Source organism: Notolepis coatsorum (assembly GCF_963971535.1).
Source record: "Notolepis coatsorum genome assembly, chromosome: 9".
Lineage (NCBI taxonomy): Eukaryota > Metazoa > Chordata > Actinopteri > Aulopiformes > Paralepididae > Notolepis > Notolepis coatsorum.
This window is the reverse complement of record NC_140173.1, coordinates 149,318,518-149,337,154: the sequence shown is the minus strand read 5'-3', so window position 1 is coordinate 149,337,154 and position 18,637 is coordinate 149,318,518. Positions and strand designations below refer to the sequence as shown.

At 42.4% G+C, this 18,637-nt stretch overlaps 1 protein-coding gene across 1 annotated transcript in view; it reads left to right on the top strand.

Moving 5' to 3' along the window:
* Positions 1–4,814: 4,814 nt before the first annotated feature.
* Positions 4,815–18,637, top strand: part of LOC311234808 (TRPM8 channel-associated factor homolog) — a gene marked incomplete at both ends in the record, with an annotated part of 44,266 nt that continues 30,443 nt past the window's right edge. The window contains 5 exons of the mRNA XM_084322052.1: positions 4,815–5,461; positions 9,672–9,888; positions 12,107–12,383; positions 17,006–17,304; positions 17,753–17,902. Of these exons, the coding sequence (XP_084178178.1) occupies positions 4,815–5,461; positions 9,672–9,888; positions 12,107–12,383; positions 17,006–17,304; positions 17,753–17,902 (1,590 nt within the window). The remainder of the gene's footprint in view (positions 5,462–9,671; positions 9,889–12,106; positions 12,384–17,005; positions 17,305–17,752; positions 17,903–18,637) is intronic.

Here is an 18,637-nt window from a genome sequence, read left to right as displayed (position 1 = left end):
AGGGCCTTCTTGTCCTGTGCCGTGCTGTTACCATACCAGGCAGTGATGTTTCCAGTCAAGATGCTCTCTACAGCTCCGGAGTAGAAGGACTGGAGTATCTTCCCCGATACTCTGAACTTCCTTAACTGTCTCAGGTGGTAGAGGCGCTGCTTCGCCTTTTTTACAACTGTGTCTATGTGTGTTGACCATGTCAGATCCTCTGAGATGTGGACCCCCAGGTACTTAAAGCTGCTCACCCTGTCCACGGTGGCCCCGTTTATCCTCAGTGGTGTGTGTGTCTCCTGCTGTCCTCTCCTATAATCCACGATCAGCTCCTTGGTTTTACCAATGTTCAGGAGCAGGCTGTTGTCCTGGCACCAGCGTTCCAGTACCTCAACCTCCTCCCGGTAGGCCTTCTCGTCGTTGTCCGAGATCAGCCCCACCACCACCGTGTCGTCTGCAAACTTCACTATGGAGTTGGAGCTGAACTTGGCCACACAGTCGTGTGTGTATACTATAGTGAGTACAGCAGGGGGCTCAGAACACAGCCCTGGGGGGACCCGATGCTCAGGGTGATGGTGTTGGAGGTCTGACCCCCCACCCTGACCGCCTGGGGTCTTTCACTCAGAAAGTCCAGTACCCAGGCACTCAGAGCGGAGCTCAGACCCAGCTCGATCAGCTTGTCCACCAGTCTGGTGGGGACTATGCCTGTGTGTGTGTGTGTGTGTGTGTGTGTGTGTGTGTGTGTGTGTGTGTGTGTGTGTGTGTGTGTGTGTGTGTGTGTGTGTGTGTGTGTGTGTGTGTGTGTGTGTGTGTGTGTGTGTGTGTGTGTGTGTGTGTGTGTGTGTTCGTTCTCCAGAACACTGCAAGCAGCAATACTGCGGTTCTCAACAACACTGTAAGCACTAAGCAGCCCTTCTGAGGATCAAGCAGTCGCCCAGCTCCCAACGGACAGGCGCTCTGAACAGCCATGTTTCCAACCGGCACTGCACTATAGTCTAGTCTTAAGTCAGTCCCCACAACGCATTATGAATACATAGGAAACTACTCAGACACAGAGACAGACATATGCCCATTGGGGCTGCGGTGGCCTAATGGTTAGAGAAGCAGGTTTGTGACCGGAAGGTCGCCGGTTCGATCCCCGGGACCGGCAGGAAAAATATGCCGCTGAAGTGCCCCTGAGCAAGGCACTTAACCTCCAACTGCTCCAGTGGAGTTGCTCAGTGGCCAATGGTGTCAGACTGTGGTTGTACTGGGCAGCTCCCAGGTGTGAATGGAACTGTGTGAATGTGAAGCAGGGCGTAGCTGAAAAAGAGCATCTGTGCTCAGCGAACCTACCCTGGGTAAATAAAAGGTTGAACAATTATGAATACATAGGCAACTACTCACACACAGAGGGGCTGTTGATTGACAGACATCTTTCAGTCTCCACCACCCATTATGAATACACAGGAAACTACTCACACACAGAGGGGCTGTTGACTGACAGTGGTCAACAGCAGGGGTGTATTGTACTTTGTTACAATACTGCCCTGTCAAGGCAGACCGCAGTAACTTCCAAACAGTGAAACTGAGAAAAATGGCTTTAAAGTTTTTTGACTTGCCATCCAAAATGTGTTATAGGTAGATAGATGATAGTACCCAGATGTAACATGTATTAATGAAGTAATCTTTAGGCATACAAAAATATCACGTAGTTATTTTAATTAACCCCAAAAAAGCAGATACTGCACTCTGCTGCACGATTTCCTTAAATAATTATACAGGTAATGTACAGGCAAAGTGCAGTAACTTCAAATACAATGTTGTTTTCCCTCCAGCTTTCATAACTTAACCTAGCCATTTTATTTGGATCATCATCATTCCAATATATTCAGGTATTAAATTTCATTTTCAAAATGGCTAGGTTAAGTTATGAAAGCTGGAAGTCAAAACACTTTAAAGCCATTTTTCACTGTTTGGAAGGTACTGCGGTCTGCCTGGGTTTTGAGTGTGATTTTGTAGTTACTGCAGTTTTTAAAACCACATATCTCCAAAACTGAGCGACATTAACATCTGAAACTTGGTCACAAGATAAAACATTTATTGACAAGGTCAATTTCACTCATAACAAAATTTTTACTTTTTTCAAGTTACTGCGGGTAGCCTTGACAGGGCAGAATACTTAAGTACTGTTTAGGGGGATTTGTACTTTACTCGAGTATTATTAGGTTTGTATACTTGTACTTTTACTCAATTACATTACAGAGAAAAAAAACATTTTACTCCTTACATTTTAAATGCAGACCTACAAAGTACAAAGTACAAATCTCGCAGGTCCAACCATTTTAATTAGTATATTTGTTTCTCTGGCCGAACTAACGTTAACGTTATTAATCCTGCAGCCGGACTTTATTAAAAAACAGCCAATCAAATGCCCATCAATGGAAAATTAACCCACCCATACCCATGCTGCTTGGTCCTTGTGCAAGACTAGATCTTTGATTAAACACCTGCTAATATCAGAAGAATAGTTTCATATCAAATGAAAACTTGGCCCACGATGGAATGAGTTTGAGACCCCTGGTCTCTATCCCTTGCAATAAAAAAAAGTTTTTACTTTAACTTTTTTAGTACTTAAGTACATTTAAAAGTAGAAACTTTTTTACTTTTACTCAAGTGTGTTTTTAAGCCAGATACTCTGACTTTTACTTGAGTACGATTTTGAGACAGTACCCATACTTTCACTTAAGTATCATGTCTGGGTACTTTTCAACAGTGGTCCTCATTCCCACTTTAGGTTCTCAGTCTCTGTCCATTCTCTCTCCTCTCAAGGCAGCCTGGCCGACTCCAAACAGGAACTTCAAACCTCTTGTGGTCGAGCACCTCAACATGGTGGACCAGCCCTGAAGCAGCACCTCCTCTCATGGTCTCTGGCCCTAAAGCCAAGCAGCGCAGACCAACATGGCGCTCACCCTGCAACTATGCCTGTCACGCAATAGAGATCAAGGAACCAGACGAGACAACCGCAAGAAACACAGACAAGGGGCGCCCCAGTGGCGAACCACATAGCGCGCTCGGCCGCGACACGGCCGACCCGGGTTCGACTCCCGAACCCGTCGTTATTTGCCGAATGTCTTCCCCCCACTCTGTCTCCCATTCCTCATCTGTCTTTCCCTACTGGACTGCCCAGTAGAAATAAAGCGATAAAACGCCAAAAAATAAATCTTTAAAAGCCAAGCCCTATAGAAGCCAAGCGTATCAACCAGCCTGTCTTATGCCCTATATGTAATCTTGTGACATGTGTACTCTGCAGATCTGAAAGGCGTTTCTACAGTAGTTCATGTCATGATAAATCTGGTTAGGTCAAAACTACAGGAATATACATATATATATTTTTTTTATAATACAATAAATATATATATATTATCGGTTATCGGTAGGCCTATCGCTATCGACCTTGAGGAACAGAAAGTTATCGGTATCGATATCGGGGTCAAAAAATCAATATCGTGCACCCCTAGTTATAATGTTACCAGAATGGCTCGAATTTTACAATTGATGGCTTATTTTGAAGGTATGAACCTGTAGTTTCATATTATGTAAAAAAAAGAAAAATTTGACAATTCCCGGGGAGGAGGGGCCCAATAGCCCAGACTCCCAAGGGTTCCGCTGGCGCAGACTCCCAAGGGGTCTCTGGACCTAAAGCCAACCAGCGCAGACCAACATGGCGCTCACCCTGCAACTATGCCTGTCACGCAATAGAGATCAAGGAACCAGACGAGACAACCGCAAGAAACACAGACAAGCCCTATAGAAGCCAAGCGTATCAACCAGCCTGTCTTATGCCCTATATGTAATCTTGTGACATGTGTTCTCTGCAGAGCTGAAAGGCGTTTCTACAGTAGTTGTTGGATCTGGCTGTCAGTCAAACTAAGCTGTCTATCATCTATAGCATTACTAGCTGCCAATCATTCTGTCACATTATGTTACAGCTATGACTCAACAGAAAAACCCTGCCCTCCTATAGGATTTGGAAACGTATAAAAGCACTTTGGTTAGAACTAGAGGACATGATGTGTGTATCTGGCACTGTGTTGTATCACACACACTTGGACCTTGTGCTTCCTGCTTTTTGAAGACTCATTTTCTGTCTGATCTTTTTGATCAACTTTGTATTCTTTGTCTCGTATACATCTTCAGAAGACTTTCTTCGACTCGTTCCTCGTATGTGAGTATTCTCCTCTCCCACCACCTATGCTGGGTAAGAAATTGACTTGGATAGGATTTACATAAGATTGAACCATAGTAGTCGGGGTTGACTTATCACTAGATAACCAAAAATAACTAAAATGGTTACCTTTATACCCGAATAAGAATGACTCATCACTAGGTCTCTTGTGCAAACTGTGTCGTTTTAAACTGCAAATTAAAAAAAACTAAGGCTATCTTTATACAGAAGAACACACCGTTTTAGCAGCACTTTGGTGGGTATACCAAAACAAGTATTAAGATTGTCATTGTAATTGTAATCACTAGGTCACTAAAACACAAAGATAAGGGCTTCAGGCTTGAACCACGTTGATCTCAGGAGGCAGTAAGGAAGAGAGCAGGCCTCCACACGGAATGTTCTCCCCGTCGGACCCCTGAAGGAGGCCTATCCTAATAGAAACCATATTCTCTGTTTATCTTCGTCTTTATTTGGTATCTATTGGGACCAAGGACACTCTAGACTTTACTCCACCCTAAGGTGACAGCTTGACTCCACCCCTACATCCCTACATCCTTACATTGTACTTGTCTCTTCCATCCTGCCTCCACACTCTCCACTTGCAGAGTCTCACTCCACCACTATCATGTCTGCCACGCCTGCTCCATCCTACCATGAGGAGGCCTACAGCTCCTTGATGAAAGGCCTGACGGAGCTGGACCTGCAGGGCCCCTCTGTCCCCTGTCCCTTGGTCCTGATCGGGGACGACGCCTTCCCTCTAGCCATGAACACCCAAGGCCAGGTTCTGATGGCAGCCTCCCGGTATGGCCGTGGAAGGATAGTGGTCCTGGGCCATGAGGCGTACCTGACTACCTTCCCTGCCCTGGTAGAGAATGCCCTCACCTGGCTGAGGGGGTCTGGATCAGACAACCTGCTGGTGGGGGTCCACCAGAACTCCAGGTCAGTGGCTCAGAACCTCAGCGGAACCAGCTTCCAAGCCAAGGAGGTGGGGGGCTTCCATGAGAAGCTGGGGGTCGGAGTGTACGTGACCGATGCCTCCGGCGTCGGCGCCTATGCTAAGGGCCTCGTGGAGTATCTGAAGGCCGGAGGAGGCGTGCTGATAGCCGGTGAGGCGTGGAACTGGGCTGCGCTGAACCCTGAGGAGAATGTACTCCAGAGCTTCCCAGGGAACAAGGTGTCCAGTGTGGCAGGCGTCTACTTCACAGATCACCGCGGGAAGGTGGAGTGTCTGCCTGTCACCACTGGGATCCCATCTTCCTACCTGGCCGTGGCGTGAGTTTATACATTTATACACATTTATACACATTTATACACACTTATACACATTTATACACACTTATACACATTTATACACACTTATACACACTTATACACACTTATACACATTTATACACACTTATACACACTTATACACATTTATACACACTTATACACACTTATACACACTTATACACACTTATACACATTTATACACACTTATACACACTTATACACATTTATACACACTTATACACACTTATACACACTTATACACATTTATACACACTTATACACACTTATACACACTTATACACATTTATACACACTTATACACACTTATACACACTTATGTGTGAAGCACATGGGTGTATTTACTTTACTACTAACAGCAGTAGTAACCTTCATATTTCTTATCTGTTCAAACTTGATAGATACTAGTAGGTTGACATCCTGCACATTTGAAGTTTTTCAAAGATGATCAGTGCAGAAGGAGATCCGTGTCTTAGCCATTGGTGTATATCTTAATAAAGGAACGAGACGGGGCTCCAGTGAGGTTAATATGATGACAATACTTTCCTCAGTCTACTTGGTATTTTAAATGTGTACAGGTAGCCTCTCTCTGATTGTCATTCTAGTTGTTGTTTTTTTTAACAATTTTTTACTACTAAAAGGTGTAAACCAGGGTCTCAAACTCGCGGCCCGCGGGCCAATTGCGGCCCGCTGGATGATATGTTGCGGCCCCCCAGATGATTTAAAAAAAAGAATAAAAAATTCCCACATTTATTATTTTAATTTCCAGTCATGTCATCACAAACACTGGCATTTAAAGGGTACAAATAAAACAATTCACAAAATCTCCTGGTGGGGGACCCCCCGCTTAAAAAGTGGCCTGACTTATATTTCGCACTATATTTCCTGGCCTGAATGATTTCCCCAGTCCGGCCCTGGTTTGCGTTTGAACGTTTGCATGTTTCAACCATACATTTCCATAAAAATCAAAAAAAATACTTGAAACCCTTTTTGTGTGGAATATTTGATGCGGCCCAGCCTCACCCAGACTCTACCTCCAGCGGCCCCCAGGTAAATTGAGTTTGAGACCCCTGGTGTAAACTGATTCCAGGTCAGTTTACCCTCTACTGTCACCTATCCAGGGATGTGGTGAAGGATAATTCTCTAAACTCAGTTTACTCACCTGTCTATTTGTCAAACTGTTTAGGGTTAGGTTCATATAGTGTAAATCTTCATGGTTTAAATGTGTGTTACATGTTGTAGTAAGTAGTATCAGATTGATAAATCCTCCATAATAGCCTCTTTATATTATAAATATAGTATTTATTTTTGTATATGAGTGATTATTGGTGTTGTTACTGTGATCTACTGAAGGGAGGTCATAGTTTATTCCATAGTACCACTACATCACTGGTGCCATTATTTATTCATTGTTGTAAGTCAGTACTTTATGAACAAAGAATATAGACCCTTGAGGGTCCAGCCAAGTACAGGAGAAGCATCCATCTGCAGAGCGGCGCTCTCAGGCCCCGCGCTCTCAGGCCCCGCGCTCTCAGGCCCCGCGCTCTGGGGCCCCCGCTCAGCAGCGCCACCCACCCAATGGCTGAATTGGAGTATTGCACTGTGCGGGCACAGCTGTGAGATCCGCACGAGGCCAGATATCTTGAATGAATGCGTTTATTTAAACTTTAATTAACAGATTGCAGAATGGGTACAGTACAGTACAGCTCAATACACACAATTGTTAAGGGGATGCAGACCAGAGAAAAACGTTCGTCTTGTTTACATCAGGGTCCCCCATTTTCAATTCATGAATGACATTTATGACATACTCAATATACAGATATAAAAATCTAATCTAATCATCTAATCTAAACTAATCATGACATTTATGACATAATACATATATGCAGTACTGTTACATTTGTGACATACAAGATATGCAAATATACAGTACTGTTAAACAGAGATCCTAACAGTAAATATATACAAGGGGGAGGGAACTGTACATTTATGATGAATTGAAAATGGGGGACCCTGATGTAAACAAGACGGAATTGCCCATGGGGACAATACTTTTGCTATATGCTATACACTACAGTCTATGTGATGTGGTGGGTAGTGGGTACGTATGATGGTAATTAAGGAATTATTATACATGACTATTATATGCAAGTAGGCTATGTCTAAGCTATTTTACAATATTATACATGAACTGCTTGTTTTTTTTAATCTGTTTATTACTTTTTTTTATTATTATTTATTTTCAATTTATGTTCGAAATAAATAAACTCATTCATTCAAGATATTGTGTGAGCAAAAGTATAGTTACTGGCTGTACAATACTGCTGTAGGCCTATAATACTTAAAGTAAGGCAATTGAAATATAACAGAACTTGCGGCATCATATTGTTAATTTTGTTGTCAAAATCTGCAGTACAGCTCAATACACACAATTGTTAAGGGGATGCAGACCAGAGAAAGACTTCCGTCTTGTTTACATCAGGGTCCCCCATTTTCAATTAATCATAAATGTACAGTTCCCTCCCCCAGAGCGTCGGGCCTGAGAGCGAGGGGCCTGAGAGCGCGGGGCCTGAGAGCGCGGGGCCTGAGAGCGCCGTGTTCTGCGGCTCTGCAGTTGGTTGCTCAGTGACTAACTGGTGCCTCTAGGTGGCAGCGTGGGCCACATGTCCTACTGGACTAGGCTCTCTGGGTCCATTATTCATAGTAGGACTGTCCTTAAAAGATGCCTTCTGGTAAACAACTGTGGCAAACCTCCAGTAAACAAATGTACTTTTTTAAAGAGATGAATTACCCAATATTACTGGATGGAGACTCATTTAACTCATTGACTGCCACGCTGTTTTTCCATCTTTACTCCCTGGCGCCAGCGTTATTGACCATTTTCACGATGTTTGCGGACCCATCGTATATTCTGTATTATAGCTATGGAGACAATGGTATGGCTCATTTGACAGGCACTATTTATACTCCAACAGGGACAAAACAGCTTATTTCTACATACCTTCGTTTGTGCGCTATACCACGCTAAAAATCACCCCGTTTCACAATAATCCAGGCTGGTTTTCTAGAATCAGTGGATATAGTGTTTTGTGCGCATATGCAAAAATCTCACGGCTGCTCGCCTGGAACCTATATTATTGCCAGGTCAAAGGTAAACACGACCGTGTTTCTTCACAAAGCGTTTTCCGACGCTGCTATCATTACGAAAGCATGTTTTATGATGGGGTTCGGTAAAATAGACGTAAAATAGACGTTACCTTTGTCAGAAGGTACTCCACTCTCGCTCCGAGTGTCTTGAATCAGAACAGGATCAATACATATAACGTTAGGTGGCCATTATCCGTTGTCTTCTTCTTCTATAGTCAGACTATATCGGGCCAGAATATACCACGGAGCCGAATAGGTTTCCTCATCGGCCGGTTTGACTATAGTATTTTTATGATTTATCAGAAGTGCTGAGTCCAACATAGTCTGGTGGAAACGCACCTTATCATCCATAATCATCATCCATATAATACGTTTTGTCTTCTTCATAATATCCAATGTTCGCTCTAGGCGATCGCCGTTGTCGAACGTTAGATTGCTGTAGTTTGCTCAGTGCTGCCATGCCCCTGCTGCCACTGCTGGGAGCGCCCTAGTGATCCCTAGTGATTTGGTTGCTCTCAGCCGCATGCAGGTCATAAGGTAGGTGATACTGCCACCTGTCGGGATTCAATCGTCATTGCAGGTCCCAGCCACACTCACAAAGGCCAGTGCGAATGTTTAGAATAAGAAAATAGAAAAAAAGGAACTAAAAACAAGATATCTCGTTTTTGGCGCTCAAGCGTTGGCGCTCAGAAACGAGATATCACTTTATTGGCTCTCAATGAGTTAAGGGACAAACAAACTCTTGAGTAACAAAAGAATAATGTGAAAACTAAAACTATTGACTACTACTGACTATTAACTCACATTGAAATATAATGAGCAGTGGGGCATAGATAGATAGCATGCATCCTCTTATATAAAATGTAAAACAACTAGAAATGTATCTAAAGAGCCAAATAATGCTTTTTTTGTGTGAATATGACAAACCCTTTCATAGTCATTTTATGTTAAGTTAACATGCCAACTTAATTATTTACACCAAAAGGCACCTTACAGCAATATTGACCCACTTATCTATCTTGTCCTCCATCTCTCCTTCTAGAATGGGAAAGGATTTCAAGGACGACTTAGAGTTGCTGGTCCGGGGTGTGTCGGAGTTTGATATCAGTGGCGGAAAAAGATTTTCTCAGATTCTGGTTCATGGCCCGCTGGCCTTCCCCATCGCTACCGCCTCCTTCAATGTGGCCTTTGTGGCCGGGGCGTACTACGGACAGGGCAGAGTCATTGTGATCTCACACGAGGACCTCCTGGGAAATAAGGTGTGGTGTGAATAACTTCAATTTGTGACCTGGTGACAACATTTAAAAAGTATTTAAATATATTCTTTCTTAGTAAATTAATACTATGTCTGAAGAAATGTTGATATTCCCAATGGTCTCTTTCCTCTGTCATTATGACGTTGCATTTAGTAAATCGTTGGTCTTTGTGGCTCCAAGACGCATTGCCCAGTTGCTTAGCAACAGTGACCTTTAACCACTTGAGTGCAAAGCACATAATTTACTCAACTTCAGATGTCGAGACCACAAACTCACACGTTCCATTTGAAGGCAGCATCTGTCTCAGCATGGTAATGGGGGCCTTGCATGGAATGATTGTGAAGTTCTCGTTTTTACAGTATGGCTGCCTGTAACATAGCAGCCATTGTTTTTTTTACATCGGTTGGTTGCTATGTGTTGAAAATAGCTAATATTTTCTGGACCTTGTAAACAAATCGTAGTTATTTTCCAGTGTTCTACCTATACTCTACCACTGCACAGAAATTAGGTATTTTCTTTTGAAAGTGGTTACCAATGGCTCCAGACAGCCATATTGGAAGAGAGAGAACTACACAAACATTCCATCAAGGCCTCTATTTGATCACTTGCTAACAGGGGAGGAAATTAGGCCACTTTACTGGCCAAATGCTAGTATTTTTTACGTTTGGCTGGTAAAAAAAATCAGATACCCGCCAGTTGGCTGGTAAGCCAAAAAGTTAGTTTCCTCCCCTGCTGGCGAGTATACAAAAAAATAAAACATTCTGCAATCACTGCACTGGCAAACAGTGCGTGTCTTCTGAGTGTTCGCTTTAGTTGACAGTGCCACGAGAGCACTGCACAAGACCACCCGCGGACATATAATGTTTAATAAACGTTTGCGCAGTACTGGCCAACCCGCGGACATATAATAATAAAAGTCCCGCAGTACTAGGCTAGCCATCAGGAGCACTCGCAAACAGATAACGTTAAACACAGCAGAAGATGGAAAACAGACAGACTGACCAACGGGGAACTGCATCCAACCCTAGTACAACCCTAGAGTATAAGTTACTAAGGACACATTTAAATCACAGAGGTGTAATGTTAGTCTACTGGACTAAGTGGTTAGCTTCTAGTTAGCGTTTTAGCTATAGCTGCTTGCTAGCTAACGTTAGCCCCTTGTGCTCAAAGCAGCCAGCTAGGTGTATCTGTTATGACTATAATGTTTCCAAAAAAGCACCGGACTACGACGTAAGGTTAGACATTTTATTTCATGCTCAAAAGCCCCTGGCTTGCACATCGCAGTCACGAAAGGGGCTAGCTCAACCAGTGCACTGTGCACAACAGCACACCAACCCAACTGACGTTACCACAACACTTGACGGTACTTCACAGCACTGTCGTAAGACCACCGTGCTGTCTTAAAGGCACAGTGTGCCTACCCAGATGCATACACAACATTGACGCGGCTTGACATACAAAGAAGTAATTATCACAATTAGCGATTTTTTTTGTCTGGTAAAAAATCTGCTTGGCTGGTAAAAAAAATCAGATACTCGCCAGTTGGCTGGTAAGCCAAAAAGTTAGTTTCCTCCCCTGCTTGCTAATATGCTTCTATTGTATATTTTCAACCTGCACACTTTCAGTATCTCTGTATCTCTATTCACCACCCAAATCCTACACCCGATGATGCATCACGGGTGACAGTCGCATAGTTTGTTGATGATAACAATGATATTGAATGTGAAAGAATGTTTATTTTCAACCTTTATAGTGGATATAATTAACTCACAAATGCAAATGAACAAAAAAAATATAGGCAATTCAAAATAGAAATCATACACTGTATTAAAACTTTACATGGACTGAAGAAGAGTGGGGCAATGAAAACAATATCATTTGTATGTATTTGGTTGTTTGTTACATGATGCCCCTGTTTATATATTTTTGTCTTTTTCATTTAACTTTGCTTTAAATTAAACCAATGGCTTTTTCCTAGCGGCAAATGCAAATGGCCTCAGAGGGAAACCAGACAAGTGGACACCTCGGTGCTGCTACTCGGCGTGTGACGGCATAATCAGGCGTAGGATTTGGGTGGTGAATAGAGCGCGTCTCAGAGACAGTACTGACATGCATGAAAGTGTATCGGCATGTCATACTATGATACATACATACATAGTGATGATGAGCAGAATGATCTTTTTCATATTTTTAATACTATCTGATGAACTGTCCTCTCCAGGAGCTGCAGACATTTTGGAACAACGCCATTCAATGGTTGGACCAGGGACGTAAGGGGGTGGTTGGTGTTTTACCAGCGCTAGGCCGCGGTGCCCACTCCTTGTTCAGCGACGCCGGACTGAAGTGTAGGAAGACAGACTTCAGAACGGACTTGAGTGTATATGTCTGTGACTCATACTCTGACGCACATATGGAAGAGATCCAGGCCTTTGTGGCTGAAGGAGGAGGTCTTATCGTAGGAGGGCAAGTCGACAAGTCTAGTAACGCTGACTACCCAGGTAAGACCCTGGTACCATACACTACGCCAAATCAGACCACAACCCACTAAACCATTTTGCAAGTCATTGATCAAAAGCTCCTCACCACCTATTCACGTGTGCACTGATATTACATTGTATCCGGCTATGACATGTGAAAAAAGTTGTAGAACGCGCTCACCTCACTAGACTTGACACTGGGAGCTGTAACCTCTGATACCATACATAAAAAATAGGGAAACAAGTCCAGGCACACACTCCAGGTTTTTCAAATGTATTGGCAGCCTGAAATCAGGACGTTTCGGTGTGAACACACCTTCTTCAGAATGGCTTGCATGAAGCATGAAGGGTAAGTGACCAAGTGTATACAAGTCAACAGGAAGTGACAACATAGGAAGTGACAGCACATTCCAACAAGAGATCTGCACAAGAGTACAAAATACAAAATACCACGTACAAGCACAACCTTTTCAGAAGTATGTCAATCAAAAAGAAGCATGTAAATCAAAAAGATATATCTATATATATTATACAGAGTAGGCCTACATCTTAAACTACTGAAATATAAACACTCATGACCCATAGTAGCCGTCTTTCAATTATAAATATAAAGAATGATAAATGAAAATTAAATAAAAATAATTAATAAACAATCGAATGAAATTAAATAATCAAATGAAACGGGTCAAAAAAAGTTCCTCGTTGAGGCCTCTAGGCTCTAAAGTTTAAAACAATCCAGAAAATGAATATAAAAGCTTTCCCTTTGTAGCAAGAGCCTGTCTCTGTCGCCGCCTCTTGGTGGTCTCAAGACTTGTTCTAAACCCATGTATTTTAAGCCAGAAATATCATGTCCTAACTTATTAAAGTGCCTTCTCTTTTTTTTATCCACTTTTTCTCCTTATTTTCTATTTTTCTCCCATCCCAATTTTGTAACGCCAATTCTCCCCTCCCCTGTCTTGAACGTTGCTAGACTATGCCCCCCACTGGTCGGTTGTAGTGAGGATAGAAGCCTTGCATCACATGTCCCCTCCGGTACATGAGGAGGCAGCCTGTCGCATCTTTTCACCAGACAGCGCGGACTCTTAGTGGCGAGGAGTGTCGCGTGGGAGGCTCACGCTGCCCCCTATACTTCCTGTCTCTGCTGTGCAGGCATCACACAACCGACCTGTAGGAGTCGCTATCCACAACGTCCAATCCCCACCCATCGACTTCCACCTGCTACCTCTGCCAATTGAGATAGTATGACGACTGGCCCAAGCCGCAGGCAATCGTCATTTCTTCTTATAGAACATTTGTGCTCAGAAATTCGATTTTTAAAACGTCTTCTTGTTTTTCCAACATAGTAAAGGTTGCAAGGACATTTAAGCAAGTAAACCACAAAATCAGAATTACAGGTGATCCGGCCTCTAACAGCGATACTCCTACCTGTACTTGGTTGTAAATAAAATTTCTCTTTAATCATGCCATGACATTGGGTACAAGACAAACATGGAAAATTGCCATTTGGAATATTGGCTATAAAATGGGTAAATTTTTTGGGAAAATCTGTTTGAACTAACTGGTCCCTTAAGTTAGGTTGCCGTTTGTAGAAGTATTTGGGTGGTTCCTGGAATACACCTCTGATCTTAGGATCTGACTTAAAAATGTACCAGTATTTGTTCACAATATCACGCATATCTTTAGAAATAGGGCTGAAGGTGGACACCAATGTTACTGAGTTGCTTTTTACTTTGTCTTTATGTGTAAAAAGGGATTGTCTGTTTATCTGTTTAGTTTTATTAAGATAATTCTCAATAAGGGCCTCACTATATCCTCTAGATCTAAAGTTTTGACAAAGCTCCTTGGCTTGTGTATCAAAAATGTCATCTGTATTACAAATACGTTTATATCTCAAAATCTGACTAAATGGAAGGCTCCTCTTGAGCTCTGGCGGGTGATAAATGCTATAATGGAGAAACGAATTTCGATCAGTCTCTTTTTTGAAAACTTCGGTATGGACAATATTGTCTCTCCTTTTCACCAATACATCGAGGAATGCTATGGAATGTGAATCATAATTCATAGTAAACTTAATAGTCTCTCTCTGAGAGTTGAGAAACAAGTGGAACTCTTCCAGAGCCTCTTTAGTGTCTGACCATACAAAAAATAAATCATCAATATACCTCCAATAGGCTTTAATCTGTCCAACATATGGATTATTATTAAAACTACATTCAGACTCAAACTTCGACATAAAACAGTTGGCCATATTAACCGCTACCGGGCTGCCCATAGCTAGGCCTCTTTTCTGTAAATAATATTGATCCTGAAAACGAAAATAATTCTTATTAAGGACTTCCTGAGTCAATGATATTAAAATGCCTCAGTACAGGGATGTAGCTCTATTCGCTGATCCAAAATATTTCTAGATGCATTTAACCCATCACTATGTGGGATGCTAGGATATAAACTAGAAACATCCATAGTACACAAAATATCAGTAGCTTCTATACTGCACTCATACAGCTTACTTAGAAAGTCGGTAGTGTCCTTTAAATAACCAGGTTGTGCTGCAGCCAGTTCTTTAAGGTGCGAGTCAACACACTTTGAGATAGGTTCTGTAGGTCAGGGGTTCCCAAACTTTTCAGGCCGGGACCCAGAAAATAAGGCGTCAGAGAGCCGCGGCCCAATGCACATCGTCAGGCTTTTCTTCTTTTTTTTTTTTTGCCAGGCGACCGATTTTTTAAGCCAAATATCACTTCAATCCTATTAAGTTAGTTCAAGTTAGTTATTCATTTTTATACAACGGCATGCAAATTTCTCGATTCTGATTGGCTGAAACAGTCCATTTACACGTATGTATTGCGATCAGTCCACGCTTGCTGGCCCAGGACCCGCCCACAACCGAATCACATCACATCAATCCGCCGGATCACAAGAAGGTGGACAATAATCTTTACAAATGGATATGTTGATAGCGACTAAACGACTAAATATCAAGCGATTCTGTCACAGCGAATGTCTTAGTCGTTTAAACAATGTTGGATGATGTAATTGATGGGTCTTGAATAATTGTGTAACAAAAGAAAAATCGCGATTTGATTGATTGATTAATTTACATTTTTTTTTCAATTTCTTTTTCCTCCTCTCTGACTGTCAGTGCTAGCTCTAGTCTCCACCCACCGCCACCCCCCCCCCCCCCCCCCCCCCACACACACACACACACACACACACACACACACACACACACACACACTCCTGTCTGCAACGCGGGTCAGACTGAGAGAGAGCTGGGTGCTGCGCTGTTCTAAGTGAGCATGGCCTATTGAGTTGATTGATTGATTGCTAATTTTATTACTGTACGCTTGGTTTCCAACTGGTTAAGTTTAGGCCCTCTACAGTAGGTTTAAAAAAATAAATAAAAAAATAGGGCGAAGAAAACGTTTTTTTCCTATAGGGCAAAGAAAACGTTTTAATTTGTTTTACCTACTTTCTATAGAAGCATCTAAGAATGAAGTTCTATGGAAAGTAGGTCTGCATCCCCTTAACAATTGTGTGTATTGAGCCGTACTGTATTGTACCCATTCTGCATCTGGTAATAAAATTTTCAATCAATCATTCCAATAATACACAGTTGGATGTGTTAGTTGGTTGGATGCACTTCAAGCTGCTTCCACATGAGGCAACTTCTCTCAATCATTCCAATAATACACAGTTGGATGTGTTAGTTGGTTGGATGCACTTCCGATCTGCTTCCACATGGAGGCAAATTGTCTTTTTTGTAGTTGTGGGAACTACTTTTTCTGGCGGATGGTTTTTTCAATAAATCTTCGATTAATGTGTGTTTATTGTATAGAAATAAGGTTGGATGAATGTGGCAGTTGTATAAAAGCTTTACACCACTTGCAGTCGTGATTTGTGAACAATAAACCATGCCTAGGGGGGTCTAACGACCACCCCTAGGCATGGTTTATTGTTCACAAACCACTCCTGCACGTGATGTAATGCTTAAATATGTACTATTTATGAGAGGGCTAACTTGTTGCAAAATAATAATGATAATAATAATAGCCTCATTAAAATACTATTGTTACTTTGAGATAGGTTCTGTAGGTGACCAGTTACCAGCCACAACGGGTCGACCTGGTGGGTTATGAAGATCCTTGTGAATTTTGGGCAAAGTGTAAATAATAGGTCTTACTGGGTTATCATTCACCATGAACTTAAATTCCTTCTCAGAAATCTCACCCTCCTTAAGAAGGCGCTTTAGAACCTCTTTGATCTCAAAAGAGAACCGAACAGTTGGATCTGTGCTTAAAGGAATATACACATCTGTGTCTGCTAATTGTCTGTTTATTTCAGCAACATAGGAGCTCTTATTCTGCACCACTAAGGCCGAGCCTTTATCGGCCTTCCTGTACACCAAATGATCTAATTATCCGGCTATGACATGCGCCACAGGCGTGACCAACAACTTTCTGTATAGCTTGATATATACAATACCACTGCATACACCGTGCTCTACGTGAGAAATAAAACATGTTTTGCGGCATAAGTATTATTCTAAATAAATACTTTTGTCACTGTCTGACTGTATATAATAATGGACTCTACCGTACAATGCATCTGATCAATAAATCACTTATTTTAAAACTGTGTTCCAGTGAACCACATTCTGACCAAGATGGGTCTGAGCATCATGAAGCATAAAGCGAAGCCAGGCTGCTTCAAGGCCCCTGTCCCTGGCAGGACCCGTGAGGATGGCTACCTCTTCCGCCACCTGCTGCAAAGGTTTGCCAGTCATGTGATCCGGGGGGAGGAGCTTACCGAGCATGAAAAGGGGCTTTTCACGAGGCTGACCAAGGACTGTGTCAGATACCTGCGGATGAAGACTTATGCTTCTTCATCATATACACCGGTCCTGTCCCTCCTCACGGACATATCGAAGAAGGCATTCCCACAGGTGGGCAGGGGATGACCAGTCCAGTGTTTCACCAATACTTGATGCAATAATATTGTGATTCTTAATGTTTTGCAATGCCTTAAACGCACCAATTAAGGTTTTAGATGAGTTCCGTGCAGACTCAACCACATATAATTACGTCCTAAACGCGTTATGTAGTAGTTGAGTCTACACGTGTAAACAACTCAAAATATGTACAGCCGTGATTGGAAGATCATTTTAAGTGGTTGAGTCTAAAGTTCCCTCATTTAAAATCATCTAAAATCACTGTAACCCCCCCCCCTCCCCCCACTAATCCCAGTTCAGCTCTAGACTAGTCATGATGTACAGAGTGTCCACTCTTCTCAATAGTACCAACAGACAGAAGTTTACGTAACCATTGACACTTATTCTAATGCCAACGTGCCTATCTCATTCTCTCTGTGATGTCCTCTTGTCTTACACCCAGGTGTGTGCCACTTGCCCGGTGAAGACACCTGTGCACCGCTTGCTCCTCCGTGTGGGAACAGAGGTGTACAAGGTGTGCCCAGACCCCGAAGCCCTCCTACCTTACCTCATCAAGGACATTCCTGAGATGCCCGCCGTCTATAACAGCACGGTGCATATTAATGTCAACACAGCAGGTAAGACCTCATTATACCCCATGAAGACAAGATGGAAACCTGGATATACTCTATATCAGGGGTCAGCAACCTTTTTGACATGAAGTGCCAGTTTGAAATATAGTTGTAACTAGTGTGCCTTATCAACAATATTCCATGCATCGTAATTTTTTTCTTCTCATAATCAGGTATTTTTTATGATAATTTTTACATTATTACATCATTATTGTTATTGTTATTATTAACAATATTATTATGATGGTTGTATCAAATCAAATCAAATCAAATCAAATTTATTTATAAGGCCCGACAACACACGTTAATGTCCCCATGGGCCGTACAGGTCTTCTTTAAACAAGTCAAGAAGAAAACATAACAATAAGTCAAGAACAGAACAAGAACACCATAAGGTCCAAACATTTTTAGATGAATGCAAAATTTTTTAATAAAAAATTAAAGAATGCAAGCACTCCCAGACATACCCCACGCGAAGGTAAGGAAAAACTCACTAAAACCTAACAATAGGGAAAAAAGCTCCACAGGCAGTGTGGAGGAGAGAAACCTTAGAAGGGCCATTCAAGGGGGGGTCTCCCTTCTTAGATGTTGGTGATAGTAGTATCAACCCTAAATCTGAGTTGGGGCGGGGGTGCAATGCAGACAAACAGTTTTGGTTGTGACAGACACAACACCAGGCTCACCAAACACAGACGCAGAACGTGTGGCGTGGGAGA